The sequence below is a fragment of the Mandrillus leucophaeus genome, unplaced genomic scaffold (assembly GCF_000951045.1).
Source record: "Mandrillus leucophaeus isolate KB7577 unplaced genomic scaffold, Mleu.le_1.0 Scaffold77, whole genome shotgun sequence".
Taxonomy (NCBI): Eukaryota; Metazoa; Chordata; class Mammalia; order Primates; family Cercopithecidae; genus Mandrillus; species Mandrillus leucophaeus.
Window position 1 is genome coordinate 6375087 of NW_012108363.1, and position 27056 is coordinate 6402142.

At 44.7% G+C, this 27056-nt stretch overlaps 2 protein-coding genes across 4 annotated transcripts in view; one reads left to right on the top strand and one right to left on the bottom strand.

The window, feature by feature from the left end:
* Nucleotides 1-27056, bottom strand: part of CYFIP2 (cytoplasmic FMR1 interacting protein 2) — a 133328-nt gene that overhangs the window by 47083 nt on the left and 59189 nt on the right. For all 3 annotated transcript variants that reach the window (XM_011966703.1, XM_011966704.1, XM_011966705.1), the window contains 7 exons: nucleotides 26571-26727; nucleotides 25938-26034; nucleotides 23961-24037; nucleotides 21192-21300; nucleotides 18585-18704; nucleotides 12758-12957; nucleotides 10838-10925 (listed from right to left, as the gene is read on the bottom strand). In XM_011966703.1, the coding sequence (XP_011822093.1) occupies nucleotides 10838-10925; nucleotides 12758-12957; nucleotides 18585-18704; nucleotides 21192-21300; nucleotides 23961-24037; nucleotides 25938-26034; nucleotides 26571-26727 (848 nt within the window). The remainder of the gene's footprint in view (nucleotides 1-10837; nucleotides 10926-12757; nucleotides 12958-18584; nucleotides 18705-21191; nucleotides 21301-23960; nucleotides 24038-25937; nucleotides 26035-26570; nucleotides 26728-27056) is intronic.
* Nucleotides 6278-10399, top strand: FNDC9 (fibronectin type III domain containing 9). The gene is made up of 2 exons (XM_011966702.1): nucleotides 6278-6464; nucleotides 8452-10399. Exon 2 carries the CDS (start codon nucleotides 8459-8461, stop codon nucleotides 9131-9133), a length of 675 nt encoding a protein of 224 aa, XP_011822092.1. The 5' UTR covers nucleotides 6278-6464; nucleotides 8452-8458; the 3' UTR covers nucleotides 9134-10399.

Consider the following 27056-nt stretch of genomic DNA (forward strand, 5'->3'; position numbering starts at 1 on the left):
GACAGAGCTCTTGGGCAGAAGAACCTGGGCTTCAGAGTAGGGCCTGCTCAGAAGAGGAAACACTTGCTGGTCATATTTCTCCAAATGAGTTGATATCTTCCCTGATGCTACCACATCAGGTGGTTAGATGTTCTCTGTAAGAGCTTTTAGTTCTTCACCTGCTCCACCATTCTGGAGTGCATCATACTTTGAAGTCCTGGCCCTACCTCTCAAGGGAAGCTAACCACAAAGCAAAGGGCTACTACGGACTGAAGAATCACAGGTTACAGGATGGTACAACCAGAGCAGCAGAGCATCAAAGAGGCCAGCCAGGATCTCCAGCTCTAGCGGCCAACAGACCCAGGCTTACACCATTGTTTGCCAGGACCTAGCTTCGTGAGAGCAGCCAAGCCGTCCCCCCGTGAGCTTCAGTCTCTCCAGTTGTACAATGGGGATAAGAAGGCCAATCTCAAGGAGTTGTCATGCGGTTTGTAAAACGAGAACACACATGTAAAATGCACAGAAAATTCCCAAGTTTGAGTTGCATGAGTTTTACTGTCATCTTTGAACTTTTCTATATTATTCATGTACAATGAGTATATACATTAAAAAATAAAACCAATAAAAGTGATTTAAGAGAGGAAAAAGCAAGGAAGTGCTATGCAATGCAGGGTGTAAACTTTGCTCATTATAGCCTCTGGATGAAGCTACGACCAACTCAGGAAATGGCTCTGATCCACTGACCTTTTCTTCTTAATAATGACAAATACTATTCCTAAGCCCAGGACTTTATAGACATGGGTTCATCTGTTATAAATAACACCACAAGGCAGACATTATAATAGTTCCATTTTTAAAGTGAGGAAGTTTCCCCTGAGAACTGGAACAAGACAAGGGTGCCCACTTTCACCACTTCTATTCCACATAGTACTGGAAGTCCTAGCCAGAGTAATAAGAGAAAGAAAGGGCATCCAAATGAGTAAAGTGGAAATCAAACTGTCACTGTTTGCTGATGACGTGATTGTATACCCAGAAGACCCTAAAGGCTCATGCTATACACCAACACCGACCAAGCTGAGAATCAAATCAAGAACTCAACCCCTTTCACAATAGCTGAAAAAAAATTAAAATAGTTAGGAATATACCTAACCAAGGAGGTGAAAGACCTCTACAGGGAAAACTACGAAATACTCTTGAAAGAAATCACAGATGACACAAACAAATGGAAACACATCCCATGCTCATGGATGGGTAGAATCAATATTGTGAAAATGACAATATGGCCAAAAGCAATCCACAAATTCATTGCAATTCACACCATCAAAGTACCATCATCATTCTTCACAGAACTAGAAAAAACAATCCAAAAAGGAATATGAAACTGAAAAAGAGCCCACACAGTCAAAGCAAGGCTAAGCAAAAAGAGCAAATCTGGAAGCATCACATTACCTGACTTCAAACTATACTATCCAGCTATAGTCACCAAACAGCATGGTACTGGCATAAAAAATAGGCATATAGACCAATGGAACAGAATAGAGAACCCAGAAATAAAGCCAAATACTTAAAGCCAACTGATCTTTGACAAAGCAAAAAAAACCAAAGTAGGGAAAGGACACCCTTTTCAACAAATGGTGCTGGGATAATTGACAAGCCACATGTAGAAAAATGAAACTGGATCCTCATCTCTGACCTTATACAAAATTCAACTCAAGACGGATCAAAGACCTAAATCTAAGACCTGAAACCATAAAAATTTTAGAAGATAACATCTGAAAAACCCTTCTAGACATTGGCTTATGTAAAGACTTCATGACCAAGAGCCCAAAAGCAAATGCAACAAAAACAAAGACAAATAGACGGGACTTAGACTAAAAAGCTTCTGCACAGAAAAAAAAAATAGCAGAGTAAACAGACAACCCACACAGTGGGAGAAAATCTTTGCAAAGTATACATCTGACAAAGGACTAATATCCAGAATCTACAAGAATTCAAACAAATCAGTAAGAAGAAAACAAAACAAAACAAAACAAAACACTCCCATCAAAAAGTAAGCTAAGGACATGAATAGACAATTCTCAAAAGAAGATATACAAATGGCCAATAAACATATATATATATATAAAAGCTCAACATCACTAATGATCAGGGAAATGCAAATCAAAACCACAATGTATTATCACCTTACTCCTGCAAGAATGATCATAATAAAAAATCAAAAAATAATACAAGTTGGTGTGGATGTGGTGATAAGGGAACACTTTTACGCTGCTGGGGAGAATGTAAACTAGTACAAATATAATGGAAAAAAGTGTGGAAATTCCTTTAAGAACTAAAAGTAAGAACTACCATTGGATTCAGCAATCCCACTACTGGGTATCTACCCAGAGGAAAGGAAATCATATGAAAAGGATACTTGCACACACATGTTTATAGCAGCACAATTTGCAATTGCAGAAATTTGGAACCAGCCCAATGCCCACTAATCAATGAGTACATAAAGAAAATGTGGCATGTATACATCATGGAATGCTACTCAGCCATAAAAAGGAATGAAATAATGGCATTTGCAACAACCTGGACGGACTTGGAGACCATTATTCTAAGTCAAGTAACTCGGGAATGGAAAACCAAACATCATTATGTTCTCACTTACGAGTGGGAGCTAAGCTATGAGGACAGAAAGGCATTAAGAATGATACAATGAACTTTGGAGACTCGGAAGGGTGGGAGGAGGGAGAGGGATAAAATACTACATATGGGGAATAGTGTATACTGCTCATATGGGTGCACCAAAACCTCAGAAATCACCACTAAATAATTAATCTATGTAACCAAAAACCACCTGTTCCCCCCAAATCTATTGAAATTTAAAAAAAACCTGAAATAAGTAAATATATAAATACATAAATAAATACATAAAGTGAGGGAATTTGGCCAGGCGTGGTGGCTAATGCCTACAGTCCCAGTACTTTGGGAGGCCAAGGTGGGTGGATTGCCTGAACCCAGGAGTTCGAGACCAGTCTGGGCAACACGGTGTGGGGAGGATGCTTTTTTTTTATTTTGTTTTTTTGAGACGAAGTCTTCCACTGTTGCCCAGGCTGGAGTGCAGTGGCGCGATCTCGGTTCGCTGCAGTGGGAGGGTGCTTTTATGCTCTGTGGGGACTCACCACTAGCAGTTGGGAAGAGACATGCTGTATGCATTGCTGCAGATTTAAGACAGGCCCCTGGGAAGACTGAATGCCATGGGAAAGCTTCAGAGCAACTGTCTGATCTCGTATCTACTAAAAACACAAAAATTAGCCAGGTGAGGCAGGGCGCAGTGGCTCACGCCTGTAATCCCAGCACTTTGGGAGGTTGAGACAGGTGGATCACGAGGTCAGGAGTTCAAGACCAGACTGGCCAACGTGGCGAAACTCCATCTCTACTAAAATACAAAAATTAGCTGGGCGCAGTGGTGCACACCTGTAGTCCCAACTACTTGGGAGGCTGAGGCAGGAGAATCACTGGAACCCAGGAGGCAGAGGTTGCAGTGAGCCGTGATTTTGCCACTGCATTCCAGCCTGGGCAACAGAGCGAGACTCCATCTCAAAAATAATAATTAGCCAGGTGTGGTAGTGCACGCCTGTAGTCCTATCTACTTGGGGGGGCTGAGACAGGAGGATCACCTGAGCATTAGGAGGTCAAGGCTGCAGTGAGCCATGACTGTGCCACTACACTCCAGCCTGGGAATTCCAGGGCATGCTCTGTAAGCCACTCACTTTCCCCATGTGCCAATCCAGCTTTGGGACTGGGGCTTGCCCCATGTTATCCCTTCACTGCCACCTTCAGGAAAGGTGGAAGAACCTTGTTCCTAGCTGATTTCCTCTAGCAGTAGTTTACTACTGGTGTCAACTAGCTGGGGCCCACCTGGCCTGACAGCAAAGAGGCTACAACTTGCACAGACTCTGGAGGAATTGTCCCTGATGATGGAGAAAGTGTGAGCATGGCTGAGGTGTAATGTCCTGGGGCAGGTGTCCCAGATACTTTATCTCCTTCGCAAAGGGCTGCACTGGCTCCTCTGGGTGCTGCTGGCGAGTGGCGACAGCTCAGAGGAGCGGGATGAACCCTGGCCTCCGAGTCTGGGGCCCCATTCCATTTCACTGGCAGCTCTGCCACTCATCAGCCAAGCCGCCTGAGGAATGCCATGTCTTCTCCCAGGACTGTGAAACAAGAGGGCTTCGAGGCCTCACATTCTCTGAGTCTCTTAATTCCACAGAGGAAAATTTTTCATGGTTAAAAATGTCATCCAAGAACATTAAAAATAAATTCCCATTTTCTGTGGAAAAAGGCTTGAGTCTCTACCTTGTTCCTCCTCAGACCCCTTAACTCTGGTATTTTTACTCCCCTCAAAATAACCTTTTCAAAGGGCACCTGCAAACAGTTGTGTGGCCTTTCTGTGAGAAGGATGCTTTCATGCTCTGTGGGGACTCACTATTAGCACTTGACCTGACTGTGCTCACATGGGAAGAGACAGGCTGCACGCATTGCTGCAGACTTAAGACAGGCCCCTGGGAAGACTGAATGCCATGGGCAAGCCGCAGAGCAACTGTCTGATCAAGGATCACTGGCTGTCCCAAGACTCCACGCCTCCCAGAGACCTTTGGCCAAGTGTAGGGTCGCAACTCACCAAGGCGGTTTTTTTTTTTTTTTTTTTTTTTCAACGGAGAAAGTCTTTCTATGTTGCCCAGGCTGGTCTGGAACTCCTAAGCTCAAGTGATCCTCCCACCTCAGCCTCCCAAGTGGCTGGGACTACAGGTGCACACCACTGCCACTGTGCCTGGCTTTCTTCCTAACCTTTTATCATTAATAGGAATCAGAAAGAGACCTTCATGTGTTCACTTGGATACTCTGGTCAACAATCAAGAAGAGAAAAGCTGACTTTTAAAAACATATAATTTGTACAAATTTATTGAGGTCTAAATGTATGTGAGCTACTTTCCACCCTCTGTTCCAGACACGCCCTGTGATCTCCTCAATAGAGTGGCGGCAACACGTTCTTACAAGGTTGAAAGGAACAGGAAGGGATGGAACCTCAGAGCCAGACAGCCCTTTGTGAGAAAAGGGGAGGCAAGCAGTCTGGATTCTTGAAAGGAACACTGGGGATGGTCCAATCCAGGAGTAGTAGTTTCCATTTCTGGCATCAACTCCAACTGACTGATTGGGAAGCAGTTTCTTGGGACGCTTGTGCTCAGAGGAGCTCTGGGGCTGTTTCAGCACCCAGCTGGAAGGAGTGCTGCATTGGATTCCCAGGGTTGCTATCACAAATTACCATAAATGTGGCAGCTTAACATGACAGAAATTTATTCTCTTACAGTTCTGGAGACCAGAAGCCTAAAATCAAGGTTCTGGGAGAACCATGCCCTCTCCAAAGGCTCTAGGGGAGAATCTTCCCTTGCTTTCCCAGCTGCTGCTGGCTCCCAGTGTTCCTTGGCTGATGGCAGCATCCCTCCACTCTCTGCCTCTGTCTTCCCTTGGCTTCTTCCCTTTGTGCCTCTCTGTGTGTACATCTCCCTCTCTGTTCTCTTACAAAGACATTAGTCATTGAATTTAGGGCTCATCCTTAAATCCAGGATGAGTTCATCTTGAGATCCTTATCTAGTTACATCTACAAAGGCTCTATTTCTAAATCAGGTCACATTCTGAGGTTCTGGGTGGATATGCATTTTTTTGTGGTGGGGGGTGGAATTATTCAACCCAGTGAGAATGCCATGATGGTTTAGCAAGCTTGACATGGGTTCGGGGCTGTGCAGGGATAGGGCTCATGTCTTCGGCCTTCTGATCTGCCATCCCGATGTAGCTCAAGCCCACAGCTTTACAGATGATGGCGGAACTGAGGTTCAGACAATACAAATAAAAGGGTTTTGACCAGGATCATATAACTATGTAATGCTATAAGAGTCAAGAATAGAGAAAAACGAAGATAAAGAGGTGGGGTAGGCAGTTGGGATGGGGAAGTGTAGGGATGGGAGGGGATGAAGATGAATATTACTGTTTTGGTTGTGGAATAACTGAGAAGAGCATCTTTGCATTTAAAACCATTAGCCAAAGAGGATCTAGATGGGACGAGAAAATAATAACCAGCCAATTGGGGAGAAAATGTAGGAGTGTTAGAAGAATTAGTACTGCACTGGGGATCAGTTTGCAGGGGATCATCTGCTCTTTTTTAGCCAAAGGAATGAGAGCTCCTCTCACTGGGCAAAAGCCTTTCCAGGCTGGTCCCTGAAAGCATCGTGCGTACAGATGCCTGCTGGTTGCCATGGTGAATGATGCTGATCTGAAGAAATGAATAACATGAGCGTTAGGGGCAGCAGTGGGATTACTCAGTGTTGAGAGAAACAACACGGAAAGCCCAGAGTGGAGGAGGGAGAAGGCACCATTCTCTCAGCTTTAATCTACTCCACCTCGGAGGGCAGAGCTCTAACCAGACACGCTGCGAGCATCAGGTAAGAAATATAGATGGCTCTTCTTGGAAATGGAAATGACTTCTTTTTACACTCTGCTTGGAGAAGGGCTGGGCAATGGTAAATGAATAGTTAAAAATAGGGGAGAATTTAGAAATGGAAACAGAGGAAGAAAAATCAATAAGGGAGATGGACCTGGTCCTAAAAGCTGAGGATGCTATTTGCGTCTTGACAGAAATCTCTTAAAAATGTCTGCTGAGGTAATTCCATCTGTACAGACAGCTAGTGGCAGATAGGAAGCCAAGAGAACATTTGTGCGTGACAAGAAACAGGATGCCTGATTACTCCTGATGGAAGGGTTTTACACAGGTGGCTGACTATGTATCATAAGTAATGAATTAGGCTCTTTTCATTGTGGTCGAAAGTGTATTTGTAGGGGTGTGTGGGGTGGGGAAGATGAGTGTGTAGAGGACAATAAGCCAGGGAACACAAACGTTCAGTCTCCTTCATGATGACCTTCCCTGGAAGGGTCTGAGCACATCTGTCTCATCCCTTTCATTCTCCATTTATTGGGAAGAAATTTTCAGCCACATAGAAAGACACTATTCACCTTCCTGAGCATCTTAGCTCACTGTTACCCTTACAGAAGAAAAACAAGGATTGAGAAATTACTCAATGCTGTGCACCTTTCTGTAGCTCCACTCCTGGAGGAAAATGGGCACAAACACAAGAGGATGGGGGCAAGCGGAGGAGAGAGAAAGGCAGGTCATAATAGCCATTGGTTTGGCTTAATATCCAATGCAGGCGAAAATCCAGTTGACAGCTGTTTACTATGTCACTGCAACCCAAAATGAAACCTACTGGATTTCATGTGAGGGAGGAGGGACGGAGGACAAAGCAGGGTGAGACCTTTACGTGAATATACGTAGGCTGACTATGACTGTCTCTGTATTTCTGATCGGGGAAATCAGTAGAGGGGACGGCAAGAGAGAAACTAAAATACTTGAAGATGGCTCTCTCTTATCAAAGCGGGGCCTGGCAATCTGAAGAGGGCTCATTTGATTTGTCTGGAAAAACAGCAACTGGGTCTCAGTCCTGGCACCTCATTTTGCAATAACGTCTGTAACTAAACCCGGCAGCCTCGCATTAGGAAATGCAGTGGTTAGGCAGCATTGAGTCCTTTTTCTACATATTCGCGGTGTGACATCAGGTTGCTCATCCGTAAAATGGGAATCTAGCTCAGAGGATGTGATGAAGAATAAAGGAAATTAATTACTGTCTGTGAATCATCTAGCATGATCAGTGACATAGCAACCACTTACTGTGAGTGGTTATTACCATCATTAACATTCATAATACCAGCAGAGTTAAATAGTGGTAGTTATGCTGATATTAGGGGATGATTATCTTCACCTATAAAGTAAATTTCCTGGTAACGCTGGTTTTGAAAAAACAAACAAAACAGGAGAAGCTTTGGGGTGAAATCAGCTGCTAAAGAGTGACGAAGCGACTTTCCACTCACCATGGGCAACAGAACCAGGAGGCTAAAAAAAGCAGTGGGCAGAATGTTCTAGATCACTGAGTTCACAGTACTTACAGCAGAAACAGAAGGTCAGGGAGGAAAATTGAGGTCAATCAATTGCCTGAGGGGAGGTCACAGACCTGAGAATAAAGGTGGAGTCTCTGAGGTTCTACTGATTTCTCCTACTTTTTTGTCTTTTTTCTTAAGGGTATGAGAACAATGTTATTATCTGAAGGATCTTGGCTAGGGTGGGATGTGGCTGGGATTACATGGGTGCATCTCTTTTTAGGCCTGAAATTTGGCATGGGATGGCCTTGGTTTTAACTTTTGTTCAGCCACTTTTTCGCTATGCCTAAATAACAGAACATCTAGGCCTCCATTTCTTTGTCTGTAAGATGAGGGCAATATGAGAGACCGTCTCAAATGTGCAATAAATGGTGGCTATGATTATGATAAATACATACTTAAATTGGGGGATGTCACTCTTCACTTTGATTCTGGTTCTAGAATCGGGATGAACATCGAGGTGGGGAACATTTCTTATACAGGAGCCATCATCTCCTGGTCGTCCTCGGAGCCCTGCCTGGAGGACTATTACCATATTATGTATAGGCCCAACTGGAACAGCATCTTCTCTGGCTATCTTCGCTACAGCTTCCACCACGAGGAGAAGGTGCCTCGAACGATCAGCTCCGTGGTGCTGGAACATCTCGCCCCTTCCACTCTCTACTTCCTGTGCATCAGCTGTAAGAAGGCTGCCTTCCCTTACAGGCACTACTGCACCATGTTCCACACCCTGGATAAGACTCCACTGGCTCCCGGAAGCTCCCTGGTAGACCCCCAAATCTCCCTTTGGGTGCTGATGGCTATTCTGCTGGCCTGCTTCACAGCTGTCTTGGCCTTCATCTGCCTCCAGTTCTGGTGTGTCCGTTGCCATGAGCCGCGATGGTCTTACAGGGCTGGCCACATGGAGGAGGCCAATGGGTTGGTGAGATGGCCAGAGGAGGCCCCGGATCTTGGTCAGAGGGAGGAAGACCTGCAGGGGCTCCCCCTGGTGGAAGTGCCACGCAAGAACTCCAGAGATGAAGCTGAACTGAATCCTGAAGCCAACCAGGATGCCCCTGATGCGGGTGCCTTACAGAGAGGGGGTGGTGACCAACCCGCCATACTGCCTCATTGTGGGGAATGAGAGTGGGGAGGAGACAGCCCGCATCATGTAGCCTAAAGCTTTCCACACAGTAGGTCTTTTGTACAAACATGTCTATAGGCTACCCATTTCTCTCCCATCAAATGTCATTGCTATTGTGGGTCACCTGGGTTGGATGAATGCCCCATGACAAAGCTTCTCAAGCTGGAAAATGTATCCCCCAGGGTATGTCCCCCAGGGTATGCCAAGGCACCAACAGGGCATCTCTGCAGCAGCGTCCACTCGGAGGACACAGTTAAGAATTGAAATCTTTGTTTTAACATTAAAACAAACATGGATATGTTATAAAGTAGAAAGCAAAAATTTGCATGACTTAAATAAAACAGCACTTGAAGGAAATGTTTGAGTTGCGAGTACACTCTGGGAGGTACACTTTTGGGCAAAGGTGGATGTCTAGTTTCCTCTGCCCTTGAGGGGATTACTTGGAAAAGTGTGAGAACCCTTGTTCTGGAGTGTTTTCCAACTTTTAGGCAATCACACACCACCTGTCTCTGTTTTTTAAAATCATGGATTATCTTTACTATTATTAATAATACTTTTTCTCTCTTTAAATTGACTCCGTTTTTAGGTGTAAACTTATTTTCAAAGACAGCCTTATTTTAGTCCATAAGTGAAAAGCCAGCACCCTCCTGCTACAAACAGAAGGGAAGAGACGTAAGAATAAACATCATGAAAACAAGATAATATTAAATCTGACTTAGCTTCTATTGCCTGCCAGTGACTCTGAGCTTAATGCCCGCTTGCTTGTCTTTGATAAAAAGGGAGATCCAGTGTTGGAGAGGTAATAAACACATATTAGCACCAATATTTGTCTTTCCCTTGATATAGCATAAGGTTTGAAAGAGAATAGAAAAGGGAAGTGCTGTTTTTACTTTATGAGTCAGTGTTAGTTAAATGCCATGTCTGTGAACCACTTCAAATGCTGTCAGTCATCTTCCCTCGATTTGAGAAAATTGTCTTGACCAGACTAGGCGGGCTGTTCTGGAGAAGATGCCTGCACTCTCCAAGCATCATCCTAAGACTTTCCCAGTGCCCTCTTGTATCTATAGAGCACAAAATCCCAGAATCACAGGACGACACTGCAGTGAATCAACTGAGAAACAGCAGGAGCTGAGAAGCCAAGACGAGAAGCCCCACATCCCTATTTCCTTGCCTACCTCACGCATTCCCTGCTCAGCACCCAGTCGTGGAGGTCTGCTTTTGCCCCCATTCCTGCTACTTGTGAACAAATAAAGATTCATATACTCATAGCTGTTTCTGCCTGGATCTCATTGCTGCCTTTTTCCTTTCTCTTTAAAGATAACAGTCCCGCCCTGTCACCGAGGCTGGAGCGAAGTGGTACAATCATGTTCACTGTAGCATAAAACTCCTGGGCTCAAAGGATCCTCCTGCCTTAGCCTTCCAGGTAGCTGCTGGTGCATGCTGCCATGTCTGGCTAATTTTTTAATTTTTTTTCGGTGGAGACAGGGTCTCGCTATGTTGCCCAGGCTGTTCTCAAATTCCTGGTTTCAATTATCCACCGGTCTCGGACTCCTAAAGTGCTGGGATTAAAGGCAAGAGCCACTGTGCCTGACCTCATTGCTGCATTTATCTCTCCACCTTCTTACTCTTCTAATTAAGGGACACTTTTCTATGTGCTTTTTCTCACCAACCCTCTTTTAGGCAGGGTAGGGCAGGACTACTTACCTTGGATCCATAAAGGTAATAAGGCTGGACGTTGGCAGGTTTGTCTCGTTGTGGTTCTTGGGTGAAAGGAATGGCAGTCCGCACAAAACTAGTAGAAGCAAAGGGAGGGGAAAGAGTTAATATGGTGCTAACATTATTCTTCATGGGACACAGATAACAGGAGTGCTTCCTGGCCAGGTGAAGGTTTGCATTGGTACAAGTGCACTGTTAGGTGGTTGACTATAAAGGTACTAAACTCTTCTGACATCTTCCTATTTAACTTCCCATTCAACTCCTTTCCACAGATGGGAAAACTTCAGTCTAGATTCCTGGGCTCAACCAGGAGCTTGTGGCTGCTCAGAATGACACTAGGCAAGAATAAGAGAGGGCTGGGCTTGAACATGGCTTTCTCTGGGGCTCCACTCCTCTACCTTCAGTTTGGTTTCTCAAGAGCAGAGTTCAGCAAACTCTTTCTCAGAAGAGCCAGGCAGCAAATATTTTTAACTTTGGAAGCCACATGGTCTCTGTTGCAAGTACTCAACTCTGCTGTTGCAGCATGGAAGCACCCACAGACAATAATAAACAAACGGCATGACCGAGTTCCAATAAAACTTTATCAATTACAAATCATTTTCACTTGTCACCAAGTATTATTCTTCTTTGGATTTCTTCCCCTCAACCACCCAAAAGTATGAATACTATTCTCAGCTCATGGGCTTTACAAAAACAGTCAGCAACTAGATGTAGTCTGTGAGCCACAGTTTGCTGCTCCCTGCTCAAGAGTGTTAAAACTTCTATATCTTTATAGAACTGGATATCTATCTCGCTTAGTGTGTGGATTCAGGTACATTTGTGGATATCTCCCATACCCTTCCATTCATTCAACACATACTCATTTAATACTGGCCCTGAGCCAAGGCTTGGAGATACCTAGAAGAACTGCAGATTAATACATCTTTTTGCATCCTTACATACTTATTTTGTATGTGAATATACATGCCTTACCTCTTCCACCAGGTTATGAAACTTTCCAGGGATAAAGAAATTAGGTCTTGGCTCTACCTCAGTGCCTGGCCCAGGGCTGTGTGCACCCTGCAGGAGGCAAGTTCCACTTTGTCATGTGTATTTGTGCTCTGCAAATGTACGCCGTTTTGCATGCATGCTTTCAGATATGTGGATATCCTTACAAACATACAATCTGGTCATGTCATCTCCTTTCCTCAAACTCTTTCAGGGTTAATAAAAATGCACGATCCTGCCCTGGCCTCTAAAGTACTGCACAATCTGTTCCTGTGTTATCTTTCATGGCACCATTTCCCACCCGACTAGTTTTACCCTCATCAACCTCTTGGAGAAACCCTTAGAAACTTGTCTGGAATATTCTTCTCCTGCCTTTTTGCCCTTATTTATTCCTACTCATCCTTTGCATCTTAACTCCAGCATTACTTCCTCAAAGAGGCAGCCTCCCTTGAGGTTTGCATGACTTTTTAGACTGGAACAGGTGGTGCTGTTACCTCTGCCATGGCCCTGTGGACTTTCCTTCATCTCCTTATTCACTATTTGTAATGGTACATTTGTCGTGTGATTATTTGACCACCTACATCCTCCTCTAGTCTGAAGACTCAAGAGACAGGAAGGTATCTGCTCACCATGGCATGCCCCACGTTTTACTGGAGCAGCAGAACACCCAAATGGGCAACTTCAGAGTAGTAGTAGAAAGAGCTCTTCAATGAAAGAAGACCTAATTGTTAACAACATTCAACTGTCAATCAGCTCTGCGACCTCAGACAAGTGACAAAGCACAGAGCCTGTGCCCAGGAGGGGGTCTGAGAGACTACTGTTGCAGGAACCACTCACATGTGTACCGGGCCTAGTTTGGAGGAGGCAGCTGGTCACTCCCCCAACCCCCACCCGGCCCCCTCTGCACAGGGATTCCCTTACCGGTTTGTGGACCCATTGTAGCAGTAGTTGGGGAGAAAGTCAAAGTTCAGTTCCCAGAAGACATGCAGGGTGATACGGCCATAGGGGGCGGACACATTGTGATTGGCCTCCCGGAACATGGCGTCAAAGCTGTCCAGCGTCATGTGCTTACAGAGCAGCCGGTGCGTGAGCCGGTTAATCTCCAGCAGCCACTCCAGCTCCTGTCCAGAGAAAGAACCCACAACTTCTGAGGAATTGCTTGTAAGGATTACATGTGTGCTTTATCTTACTGCTTCTGTTCATGCAAGTGACAGCTGCTCAGACAACCTCCTGACCATCTACATGGCAACCAGGACCCCTGCAGTAGCAAGTGACAAGGTTCCCTTCTTCTGAGAAGTGGAAGGATTGTCAGACTACGCTGAGAGAGATGGAGGCCCAGAGGGTTAAGGGCAAGGTTGGGGAAAGGAGGCTGCATGGCTATCCCGTGGAAGGAGACCACGGACCATGTGCAAATCCCCTTTGGGTAGAGAACAAGCTTACTAGATTTCCAGTTTCTATATCGATGAGAAAAAAGCAATACTAAGAGCTACCACTCATTAAGGGTTTACTATCAGGTTGAACCCTATGACGTTACTGGTTTTTTAGGTTACTGGCAATTTGGTCTGGTTCAACCAAATCAGTATGTGCCAGTTTTATATGCGTCAACTCATTTAATGCTTATCAAACTCTATGAGGTCAGTATTGCTGCTGTTCTTATTTTACATGTATGGAAATCGAGGCTTTGAGAAATAAAGTAACTTGGCTTCAAATCCAGGAAACTGGGCTCCAAAGTGCACATTCTTAACCACTATATACTCTAGCTGCTATAGAAATTCTAAAAAAAGGTGGGAGCAGAATGCCTCATCCTTTGGAGTGTAGGCCCCTTGAGGTATCACATGGGGTCGGCAAAGGTGTGGCTACAAGCCATGGGCAAGCAGTCTGCAGTCAGCACATGATGACCGGGATCTATGCGCACTGTGGGCCCTGAACAAAGGAATCCCATCTTCAGGCAAAGTGGGACACAGTAACATTGAATCCCAGTAGGACACGGCATTTGCTGGGAAATGAAAGAAAAGTGTAACTCTTCCAACATACTTTGGTCCCTCATTGTCCTGCAACTTCCCGCCATTGCTATCAAAAGGAACCAAAGTACAGCCTTGTGTAGAGACAGAAAGCACCTTAGGCCACTCCTGTGTTGTTTTGGTTAAGCCATCTTTTAAGATCGGTACAATGGTCTCTCATTCAGAGAGGGGAAATGGAGGCCCTGAAGGTTAAGCAACTTGCCCAAGGTCACCACAATAGGCCTTAGGATGTGAATCCAAGTCTCCTTATTCCAAATCATGTGTTCTTGGCTCCTGTGATACAGTTCCCCAGAATAAGGATGCAAGAGCTGTGAAAATTCTTTCAAAGACAAAGATAGCTTTACAACATAAAGGCTAAAAGAACATCAGCAAGGCCAATTCATCAGAGCATGACCAGGTGGGATGACCATGGGGTCTGCTGTAATGGCTGGAATATGTCCACAGGAGGCAGCCTCATGCCAGGGATTCAATTTCATTCTCATTAGCCACAAAGACCTCCAGATGGAGACCAGAGTATGGTCAGGTGGAGATCCCAGGCTAGGCTTCCAATTTTTGGAGCTCTGCCTCTCTGAAACTCAGATTTTGTGACTCTAAATTGAAGTGGGCAGAAATGGTTGAAGGCTTGCAAACATACACAGCTAAAGAGACCAGACAGGTCAGGTAAGTGAGATCAACTGGGGTGAACAGAAAGTTTGGGGAGTGAGTCCGTCTATGGCACATTGGAGGGCCCTGCCCAGGTAAAGGTGGAGCTACTACTTCTGATACCCTGTCTGACTGCTGCCGTGCTGGAGTAGGGGATTAGTGATGGCAAATCCTGCAATTTTTCAAAAGAAGGTCAGAATTTCAATTCTGGAACAGCATCGGCAGAATAAGTTTCCAGTCATTGTGTACCATGAAGTAAATGAAGGGCAGAAATACAGAATCAGCTTCTCTCCTGGGGGCCTGGCTAGCTGGAATATGTCTTTATTCTGATTCACTTAGGATGGGTACTAAAGAAATAAAAAATACATGGAGTAAGCACTACTCAATTTATTTCTAAGATCGCTGAGTCCCCTGGCACACTGCAGTGCCTGTTACTGGGAAGACAACTGAGAAGCTGTGGAACAATATTCTGCATTATCGTTCTGTGACTTTAGCAGTCTTATAACACACATCCGTGTTCACAAGGGAGACCGAAGGAGAGGCAGATCCACTGAACCACAGGTCCACTTCTCCCTGCACATTATGTAACTCAGATGATGTTTCTGCAACACATTTTGGATTTGTTCTTCTGGCCTTGAAACCAGAAGAGGGCATGTGCCAGCTGGATGCAGGGCTCAATGCACCAAAGCGTGGAAAAGGCTTAAAAAGCCATGTGGGCAGTTTAGGGGTCTCCTAAGAGGATGACAGTTTTCCATAGTAAGGCTGATTTACTAAAGGGCAACACAGAGAAACAGAACCGGGGCAGTAGAACACCCAAATGGGCAACTTCAGAGTAGTGGGAGAAAGAGCTCTTCAGTGAAAGAAGACCTGACTGTTAACCACATTCAACTGGCAACCAGCTCTGCGATCTCAGGCAAGTGAGCGAGCAAAGGTCTCAAACTCAGCACAGTGAGGCCTGGTAGGTCACATACATAAACGAAGCCTGCCAGTGGGGCTGTGGCAAGCTGAAGAAAGTATAACCCATCTCACAGGAACTTCTAGTCATTTCTGGGCAATCATTACCATCTGGGAATGCTGGTCTGGCATTGCCAGAGCTTCTGCATTTTTATTGGAATTCTTCCCAATGTTAAATGTTGGCTCAAAATTACAAATGTATTATGCCGCCTAAACAAAATGCAGCCTGCGGGCTGCCCGTTTTCAACTTTAGCATCGGGTCTTGCTGAGACTCTGTTTGCTCAGCCGTGTAAAATGAGGGGAACTAACTCCCCAAATCTTTGCAACCTCTCCCAACTCAGAATCAAGGTGTCTCCCCATCTCAGAATGGAGTTTTTCAGGTGGAGGGAAAGGCTGAGGGGAGTGCACTCCTCATTTTGTTTCTTGGAGGAGGTAGAAGCTTCTCAGCCAGGGTGAGCAGGGGCCATCCTGACCCACCGGGAGAGTGCTTCCCTGAGGTCTCTTCATGGGCTTCCCAGGAACTGGTGTTCTCCGGGGAGCCATTGCCCTCGCCTGATAAACAAGGGCTTTCACTGCTTGTTTTGATTTTGTTCTCAGCCAAAAGAACATTTAGTGCTTTCAAACAGGTGGGAAGAGGCCATGGAGACACATATATCCCAAATCTTTTTTTTTCATAAGATATGCTTATTATTGGAAAACTAGAAGATACAGATAAACAAAAAAGAAAAAAAAATCCCACCACTTGGAGCTCATCACTGCTAACCATTTGGCATAAAGAATAACTCTGTTTCTCAAAATAGAGATGAGCAAATGATTTCTCAGCAAAATGCGTGCTGTGCTACAGTCTCTCGAAGTAAGTGACCCAGGACTAAGGAGGGTGGTTAGGGCAGGCCCTAAGAAATGCTGTTGAAAATTCACCCAAAATCATTGCATTGCAGCCCCAAATTAATTTTTCTCTCATCTTTTTTCCATAAGCTATTATTTCTTAAGTGCTAACTATGTATACAAAGGACTCTTGGGAGGCTGAGGCAGGTAGATCACAAGGTCAGGAGTTCGAGACCAGCCTGGCCAACATGGTGAAACCCCATCTCTACTAAAAATACAAAAATTAGGCGGGCCTGGTGGCACATGCCTATAGTACCAGCTACTCAGTAGGCTGAGGCAAGAGAATTGCTTGAATCTGGGAGGCGGAGGTTGCAGTGAGCTGAGATCACGCCACTGCACTCCAGCCCAGGCAACAGAGCAAGACTCCCTGTCTCAAAAGAAAACAAAACAAAAACAAACAAACAAACAAACAAACTCTGCAAAGCTCTTTCCAGGTAGTTATCTTATTTTATCCCTATAGTAACCCTAAGAGGTGGATTCTGATATTCCCTCCATTTCTACAGATAAGGAAACAGACTTGGAGAAGCTGAGTAACTTGCACAAGATCACGCAGCTAGTAAGTAGCAGGGTGAGGACTGGGACTGCAGGTATGATGCTAGAGTCCTAGTTCATTGCCACATTATTTTTTACCACTTTGTCCACTTAAAATAAAACCCAAGTTTATTTAAAAATAATTTTGGACTCATAGAAAAGTTGTAAAAACAGCATACCCTGCATATCCTTCACCCAGCTTCCCCACTGTTAACCTCTGGCAGAACCACAGTACAATTATCAAATGAAGGAAATTAATGTTGGCACAACACTATTAGCTGAATGACAGGCTTTATTCAGGTTTCACCAGTTTTCCCACTAAAGTCCTTTTTCTGTTCTAAGATTCAATCTAGGATTCCATGTTGCATTTAGTTGTCATGTTCCCTTATTCTTCTGTAATTTGTAACAGTTTTCACTCTTTCCTGTCTCTCAAGACCTGCACACTTTTGAAAAATATCATTCACTTTCTTTTTAGAATGGCACTCGATTTGGGTTCATGTGATATTTTCTCAAAATTAGATTGAGATTGTGCATTTCGGCAAGAATATATAATGACAACAATAATGTTTTACTGGTGATATTAACTTTTGGTTAAGATGGTGTCTGCTAATTTTCTTCATTGTAGAGTCATTCTTCCCTTTGTAATTAATAAGTATCTTGGGGGAGGTACTTTGAGACTATGCAAGTATTCTGTTTCTTCTCAAAGATTTTTTGGTTTAAAAAAATTTTTTATTGTGGTAAGATGCACTTAAAATTGAACATTTTAATGATTTTTAGGTGTACCGTGGCATTAAGTACCTTCACATTGTTGTGCAACTATCAGCACCATCCTTTTCTAGAAATGAAACTCACCTTCTCCAACTGAAACTCTGGATCCATCAAACACCATCTTCCTCTTCCCTGGCAACCACCATCCTACATTATGTCTCCATGAATTTGCCTACTGTAGGAACCTCATATAAGAGAAATCATGCAGTATTTTTCTCAAAGTTCTGCCCACTTATTTTAGCAACCGTTGACAGATCTTGCCTACAATTTTTATTATGTTCTAATGGTGATTTTCCATTTCCCAGTCCTACTGTTCATCTGCTTTTGAAAGCACTGAAATCTTCCTTTGATTCACTGAAAGGATAACCAGTCAAGTTTACTCTAACTCTTGAAGAGAGAGAATTAGCAGAGAGTCGTTTAAATTGCTGTTTTCTGGGGGAAAGGAGTAGGCCTATTCCAGGCTTGTGCATCAGAACCAGTTATACACTCTACAAGGTACAATGTTTAATGAAAATGTGGGGCCCCCTTGTTTAAGAGTTTCAAGATGGTGACAGCAGAGCAGTAAACCAGTTGCAAAGCCCGTCTGGGCCTTATACTACTGCACACCCATGAAGCCAACCCTCTTGTGCAATTTGACCCTAGGTTCTTAGGACCATTTACCTATTTGCTCAGCCTGCAGGATCCTAAGGACATGCAGCTGTGTCTGAGGGTTGGCTATCTCTAGAAATCTCAAGGAGACCCCCTCTGCTCTGTCATTCCCAAGGCAATCAGGAACGTAAGATTATTCTTATTCTGTGTAAGTTTTTATTTCTCAGCTCCATTCAGATGGGAAAGAGACTCAATGCCCCTCTTTAACTGGCCCATCACTAGACTAACTACAGTCCCCATCTAGGCTTCTAGTCTGAGAAATCCCAGAGCAGAAATCCCACACGCTCCCAGACTCTTACCACAATGGAGGTCAGATCCTCACTCTCAAAGCGGCTGATAGCCTGGTCCAAGGATTTATACATGGCGGCAGAGATGCGCTGGGTAATGAGTCTGTTCAAGTCAATTGATCTACCCAACAGCTGGATGAAGAGAGAGAGAGAAAAGTTACTTAAAATTCACACTGGCCGGGTGCAGTGGCTCATGCCTGTAATCCCAGCGCTTTGGGGGACCAAGGTGGGAGTGGGACTGCCAGGTGGGAGGGGTTTCCTGAAGAAACTCCAACCAGCCTGTCCATTGAGGTAAAGGCTTGGGAAGTTTATGATGTTTCCGGCAGGGAGGAGCCCGGCCCCTCCTCTTCCTGTGTGGAACCTGGGATTCCAACAGCCTGGCAGGAAGTTCTCTAGCTGAGGGACTCTGGCCTTGTGAAAGTCCCTGTTTCCCCCCTTTTTTTCCCTTTTCACCCAATAAAACCCTGCTTTACCCACTCTTTAAACAGTCTGCAAGCCTAAGTTTTCATGGTCGTGGGACAGACAAGAACCCCATCTTTAGCTGAACTGAGAAGAAGTCCTGCAACAGGAGGATAGCTTGAGCCCAGGAGTTTGACACCAGCATGGGCAACACAGTGAGACCCAATCTCTACAAAAAATAAAAAATATTAGCCAGGTGTGGTGGTGTACATCTGTAGTCCTAGCTACTTGGGAGGCTGGAAGTGGGAAGACAGCTTGAGCCCAAGAGTTTGTGGCTACAGTGAGCTATGATTGCACCACTGCACTCCAGCCTGAGCGAGAGAGAGAGAGACCCTATGTCTCGAAAACAAATAAAGGTTCTCACTGACACCTGATGAGTATGTGCATGCACTGATAGGAAACTGGATTAAAATTACAAAGGACATAACTGGGACAAATGGGAACTGTATTTAGAAAGCAGTATTGTTAAATTTCCTGAGTATCATCATTCTATTCTGTTTTTATAAGAGAATGTCCTTGTTCTTAGGAGATACAGGCTGAAGCATTCAGGGGTGAAATGTCATGATTTGGCAACTTAAACTCTCAAATGATTAAAAACAAAAGTATGTACATTCATCACACACACACAAACAAACACACTGTATAAGTGCTAGAGAGAACATACATACATGAGAGAGAGAATGTGAACTAAATATGGTAAAACATAAATAATTGCAAATCTGGCTACGGGATAATAAGTGCTCATCGTATTATTCTTTCAACTTCCCTGTAGGCTTGAAACACAGGAAGTTTAGGAAAAATACGATTCACTCAGGCTGTGGGAAGAGGTTCAGGATACACTCTGGTTTCCCATAAATGTTTCTGCTGACATCCTAAATTTAGCCCTGAGGTGCTTCCTGCATCTTTCCTGTGCTCAATTCAGTCACCAGGGCACAGCAGCCGCCTCAGCAAGGGCCCAGTTTGTGCCTTCGTGAGGGAAAATTTAAAAGCAAGAGGATGAAGGTCTGATTACAGGATGGAAAATATAGCTTAAGGTACTTTCCACTGGGGTACATGCGGGCACTACTGCAGCTGCTATGTAGATAGCAATAAACATTTGTCGAGCACCTGCTGTGTCCACAGCACTTTGCTAGGTGTCAAATGATTATTCTTAACTATTTTATTTTTCAACTTCTCTTTTGGCACAAATTTTCTACCAACTGACTAGGGCCCCTTATAGCCATCTTATGCACACATAAAGCCCTCAGTATTTAATATCCTGTGGCTAATTCTGGCTGCATTGTAACTGATAGCAGTAATCTTCTGAGAGGTTGAAAGAAAAGCTCTCATTGAGCCCCTGCTGTTGACAGAAGTACAAATTCTATTCCATGCCCCCTCCCCTGCCTCGTTTAATGAGTCTCCATTTCCTTGGATTTCTCGTTGCAATGGGAATGTCCAGGGTTTCTGAGATGAATTCTTTCCTTTTCACCTCTGGCATGGGCTTAGCCTCAGCCTGGCCCTTTCACAAAGATCAGGACCACATAATAAGCACACAGACATCACAGCATAAAGGCCATTTTGCCACCCACTTGGCCAACAGCAGGGCTCTGGGAGGAGGGCTCGCCACCTGCTGGGGCATCTCTTATGCTGTCTGTCTGCCTCACATTAACATTGTTAAGTGGGGATGTTTCTCAGTTCCCAGCAACATTTCCTCTATATCCAGGGTCAAATGTTAATAGAAACCAACTCTGCACACACAAAAAACCCAATTTCTACCGTGGATTTGCCCTGACATGCTTTCGTTTCAAAGGCGCCACGGTCTTCCTCACTTAGACCGGCACTTGGGCCCTGTTCAGGGACAGATTTACCCATCTCTGAGTGGCATCCCAACTGGAAAAAGTGGGCTGCAGCTTATGATGAGAAGACGAAGGCTTTGGTTGCCATAACTTGTCAGAGGTCAGCTATAGATGGGTGGATAAGCCCAGAACCTGAGCCAAAGGACGCCCAATGCCTCTTTACTGTTTATGAGATCCTGAGGCTGTGCTACACCCAGGCTCAGAAACCCACACTGGCAACGTGCCGGGAAGGCAGTACCCAGGCCTGATTCCTGATCTCTAGGCTGACTTCACAGCTGCTCTCTCCTGCCCCTTCCACCTCCACGGTGGCTTCCGCTCCCCATACCTGGACGTGTCTCTGTTTCAGCAGTGTTTCATAGCGATTGGACGGTGGATAAGGAATGATGACGCCATAATTCTTACACTCAGCTCGAAAACGTTTATCCAACAGGACACTGGAAGGAATAAAAGTGAAACAAGGCCAGTAAACAGACAGTGAATGACTCTCAACTGCCCAGATACTTCTATTTCAGATCACAGGATCTACCCACAGAGCACTATCTTACATATCTTAAGCAAAATTGTTTTCTGCTCTAGATAAGTTACTTCACATTTCTTTTCAGTCACAGAAGCTCAATACGTGAAACAGAGTTTCTAAGTTAAAGATGGGCAACACTGAACTTGAGCCACTTTCCTCTTTTATTCATTTACGACAAAAGCAATTGAGTGCTTGCTTAGTGTATCCCAGGAAACATTCTGGGTACTGGGAATACAAAGTGCCTGTCCTCATGGAGCTCATATTCAAATGAGGAAAGACTGATAAACACAAACAGAAGAATGAAATAATTTCAGATAATAGGTAATAGTTGCATAGTGTTTACCATTTCCCAGGTACTTTAAACACACACATACAAACACACGTCATTTTAAATCTCTCCACAACTCTATGAGCTGGGAGTGTTACTATCTTTCACATTGAGGCATGGATTGCAGAGGAGCAAGTGCTTTGAAAATAAGAAAATGGGATCATTTGGAGTTAGGAAGTCAGGCAAAGTCGCTCTAAAGAAGTTTTGCTAAATGGAGGCCTGAATGATAAAATCGGAAAGATCTAGGGGAGCACTATCATTGACACTGTAAGCTTGGGTACGTTTGAGAAAAGGAAAGATGGCCAGTGTGGATAAAGTACAGTGCAGGTTGCACAGCATGGTGCAAAATGAATTTATAACATTAGACCAGGGCCAAACCAGGTAGGGCCACACAGATCCTAGTAAAGAGGCTAGGTGTATTCTAGACATAACTAAAAGCCACCTAAAGGTTTTATGCAAGACAGAGACATCATCTAAATCTACACTGTCCAAAGTAATAGCCACCGGCCATATGTGCCTACTGAACACTTGAGATGTGGCTGGTCCAAATTGAGATGGGCTGTAAAACACAGGATTTTGAGGACTTAGAAGAAAAGAATGAAAAATCTCCAATAATTCCTATATGGAGTATATGTCAAAATTATAATGTTTTGGATATGTGGGGTTAAATATATTATTAAAATTAATTTCACCTGCTTCTTTTTCCTTTTTAAAATACCTCTACTAAAAAATTTAAAATAACATCTCTGGCTCACGTTTGTGGCCGTGTGGCATTTTGAATGAACAGGACTGACCTAGCTCATGGTTTTCCTCCTGGGCTTTCTCCGAATCTCTCAACCTCCTCAACTTCCCACACTTTAAAAAATCACTGATCTTACAGGGAAGGGTGTAGATAAAAGCCCGTAAGTCAGACAAAGGAAGACCCAGGGTTCGACATGCCTGAGTCTGTTTCTATAGATGATGGAACAGTGTATTTGGAATCAGAATTGTCTTATAGAAGCCAGAAACTCAACTCACTGTTAGAACCACATCCCATTCAATCCAAGGATGCGTATTGACTACTCTGTGAAAGGCTGTGTTCTCTGCTTTCCTTGAAATCCTACATGCATGCTTTCTACACTTTCCAGCCTTTAAGAGTCGCATTATTTAATGCACATCCTATGTTAACAGAAACTTATATGTGCTGCACATCAACTCCTATTTGAAATATATCAGGGCTACTTTGGCTGTTAAAAGCAAATTGAAGCAAATTCTTTTCATAGAAAAATTATTAAAGTAAGGAACTATCCTTGAAATTACTGGTTGGTATGTTCGGATTTCCAATAAGAATGGAAATACCTATATATCAATTTGAGGTTTTCCTTGATCAGTGCTGTTACAGGTTCTTGAAAACCAAGAACTCACGAGGGTTTGAACCAACACATAGTGGCAATACCAAGGAACCTCTAAGCCTGATACATCTCTGATCCAGACTTCTTCACTGGCCTCCTGTCTGGTTTGCACACACCCATTCTTCTCCAATTCATTCTCCGTACATTTATATTTTAAGACAGTAAACTTTCACAAGTAAATAAAAATCGAATCGGGTCACTGTTGTACTTTTGAAACCATTCGGAGTCATTCCACTCCTGGGAGAAACAGCCACAAAGCCGGCGTGCCCTGGCCCTGCCCACCTCCCCAGCCTTAGCAGGCAGCCTGCCCCCTCTAGTGGTGGTGAAGAGACACTGACATGCATTAATCCACAGGAATCCGCCCACAGCCCTGTGAGGTTGGCAGGCTGTTATCATTACACTCCTGCCACAGGGACCTTGCACAAGCAGTTCCTTTTGCCTGCAACTTCCTGCCACATCCTTCACCTCCTTTTACTTTCTTCACTCCTACCAACTTCAGATAAGAACTCAGATGCCACTTCCGCAAGGTGGCCTTTCTAGTTCCCCACCCCCAAAGGTTTAACCGTCGTACGTTCCCATGAGCTTTTCCCTCACAGAGAGCATGTAACCTCCTTGTCACTGTGCACTCATCGGCTTTTAGTCAATGTCTGTCTTTCCTGCTAGACTGCAGTCTGTGTGACGTGAGCCCTCTATTTGTTTAGTTTCCTTTCCACTCTATTTCAGCACCCAGTCTGGGCCTGTGGAATGGCTCTGTTTTCCTCAGGGGCTAAAGAAGAAGGGAGGTTTCACAACGGAAAATCACATCTTGCAGGTGGCAGTCTTAAGAGATTGCTACTCACAGCTCTGGGGCTTTCCTACCTGCCGGCCATGGCTTTGTAGTAAGCAAAGATCTGGTCTGCCAGCTTGTAGACAAACTGATCAAAACACAGGTTCACCTGGTGGAGAGGAAGCAGGAACATCACTGGTGCCCGTTCAGCTTAATCACAGAAACCGAGCCAACTGAAAGAGGGCAGTCGGGCAGGACTGCCCAAAGTGCATTCTGGGGAAAGACGCTTTGAAGGGGAAAAAGAAGATTCTGTGGCTAAGTTTGGGAGGTTTGGTCCCTTGCTCTCAGGGTCCTCAGTCAGTCAACAGACAAGGCAAAGTTCAAAAAGGAACCAACCTCCCCACGGCCCCCCTCCTCAGCTGTTTTGAGGCTGCCTGCCTGGAGGGATGCAACGAAGAGACTGTCAGAACCCGTCAGTGCTCGAATCTGTCTGCTAACTCGGCAGCCTCCCCATCTATCTCTTCTGATAGATGTTATTTTTCATTGTATTTTACTTTGCTTTGCAATTTTTTTTTCTTTTTTTTTTTTTTTTTGAGACGGAGTCTCGCTCTGTCGCCCAGGCTGGAGTGCAGTGGCACAATCTCAGCTCACTGCAAGCTCCGCCTCCCGGGTTCACACCATTCTCCTGCCTCAGCCTCCCGAGTAGCTGGGACTACAGGCGCCCGCCACCACGCCCGGCTAATTTTTTGTATTTTTTTTTTTTTTTAAAGACAGAGACTCGCTCGACAAGTCGCCTAGGCTGGAGTGCAGTGGTGTGATCTCGGCTCACTGCAACCTTCACTTCCTGGGTTCAAGCGATTCTCCTGCTTCAGCCTCCCAAGTAGCTGGGATTACAGGCACCCACCACCATGCCCAGCTAATTTTTGTATTTTTAGTAGAGATGGAGTTTCACCATATTGGCCAGGCTGGTCTCAAACTTCTGACCTCAGGTGATCCACCCACCTTGGCCTCCCAAAGTGCTGGGATTACAGGCATGAGCCACCACACCTGGCTGCAAATTTGTTTATGAGGTTGATAGTCACATTTCAAAGCGCCTTCCTTCCAACTTTGCTTACGTAGCTTTGGTTTTTAATGAAGAAAGCATTGACATTTCAGGGTCTCATCATCAGTGACAGACTGTGATGCTCAGGTGGGAAGATAATTCACACCAGACACAGAGAATCAAACCAAATATTCCAAAAATAGCAAGAGCAGGACATGACCATGAGATGGGGCAAAGGCAGTAGCTAGGTAAGAGTCAAAGGAAACAGATCCTATTTACTGCCAGATTTAGTATTTTAAGTCTTTCATGTTTAATATTTATGTGATTAACCTTTGATTCTTTCTCACCAGACCCTTGGCTCCATAAGGTTAATGATTCAAAAAGCTTTCAGATCTTTCATCTCACACCCTACGTGGTATGCAAACCACAAAATCCCAGCGCTGTGTTTAGTGCTTTCCTCAGACCTAGGTCACTGAGGCCGCTGCCCTGCACTTTGAGCTTCAAGGGTCATCAGTAGACCTCCCTCCAGGCAAAGAATCCATAGGGTCAAGGTGGGCATGTGCACTCAGGCCCCATTCTCCCCTTCTAGAACCAGCTCTGAGAAGCCTTCTACAGGCGGCTCAAGCCTCTTCCAGGGCCACCTGCTCTCTTATCTGGCCTCCCTTCTGAGGATGGACTGCACTACGGGTGTGTGTGACCATAGGTTTTAGGTCTGGCTGAGGGTCACCGTTTTTGAGCAGAGTTGACAGGCAGAACTTGGGTATTTACACACATGCACACAAAGCCCTTCATGGTGCAGCACAGAGTTTGTGGGTGGGAAAAGAAAGGCAGCAGGTCCTGAGCTGGGTGTCTCAGTTTGTACTTCTGCCCTCAAACGTTACACAGGCCTTCTGATGGCCATGATTACAGAGATTCCTCTCCTAGAACAAGTCACTGATACTCCTACTTCACGCTAATAGCAAAAGACTAGAAAAGTCCGGAATTTGGAACAAGATTAAAGGAGCAAAAGGAGAAGCACGTCACTTGCCTCAGCTTCGATCTCATCGTACAGGAACTGCTTTTTAAACTTGGTCAGAGCATAGTAGGCGCTGTCGTTGTACAGATCCAAAGGGTAGAGGACATACCTGAAGAGGGAAAAACACAGCCAGCCGCTTACTAATGACCTCCCTTAAGGAAGACAGTTTTATACTTGCTTGGGAAATAGAAACAAGTTCAGAGTCAGGAAAAGACCATCTTTCAGCCCTCTCTGATGTTCCCAGAGCCTCCACCGCTTAGGAGCAACTTACTTCACAGTCAGCCCAAAGAAATAAGAAGTTCAAGATGCAAATAAAACCAGGACTTGTAAACACGTATCTGGAACTAAAAGACATCAGGTGGCAGTTAAGAATACGAGCTTCCTGCTCCTGAGATTACTCTTTTCTGAGCATAGCTGTTATGAGGCTGACGAAGCATAGGAAGGGCAGCTGGCCTGGGAAACTTCAGAATTTATCTGCAAGGCTGAATTAAATGATTCTGTCTGGCTGACCTTTCTCCGTGGTGGGGCACATGGCCTCATTTCTTGTCAACTCAGTGCTTCCTTCTGGAAAGAACGGAGCTCCCTGGTAAACTGCCCTCCACTTGCACCCCAGGAGCCACCTGCTGGCCCAATCCTGCCTCTTACTCCATCATGGAAGGTTCTTTGGTTTCCAGGATATGGTCCGTTAGAATCCAGGGCATGGACATCTCGATGGGGAACTGGATTCGTCGGCCCATGGTTAACTCCAGGAAGAATTCTCGGAACCAGAGCTGGGAGAGGTCGCAACACTGCTGCAGGGCTTCTGAAAGCATAAGGGAATGAGCCTTGGGTTACTCTTAGCACTAAAAGACCTTAGTTCTCATTGTTTTTATTAATGTTCATTGTTATTGTTACTGTGTTAGGTATGTAGCAGGTACTAATATTGATTAGTAGGATCCTGCTCTCTTTTACTTAAAGGCAAGCCTAATATGTACTTGGAAAATAGCATTTGTTAAGCTTGAGCGGCAGTGGTTGTGGGCTGGCGGGGGAGAAGAGGAGGCAGTGATGTTTTAGAGCTTTAGATGCCCGTATAGTTCCCATCACCCTCCTACAAAGTCATCCTGAAAACCTGCAACCTAAACTTGAAAAGTA

Coding starts and splice junctions, on each gene's coding strand:
- FNDC9 (XM_011966702.1), top strand. CDS start 8,459: ATGAACATCGAGGTGGGGAACATTTCTTATACAGGAGCCATCATCTCC.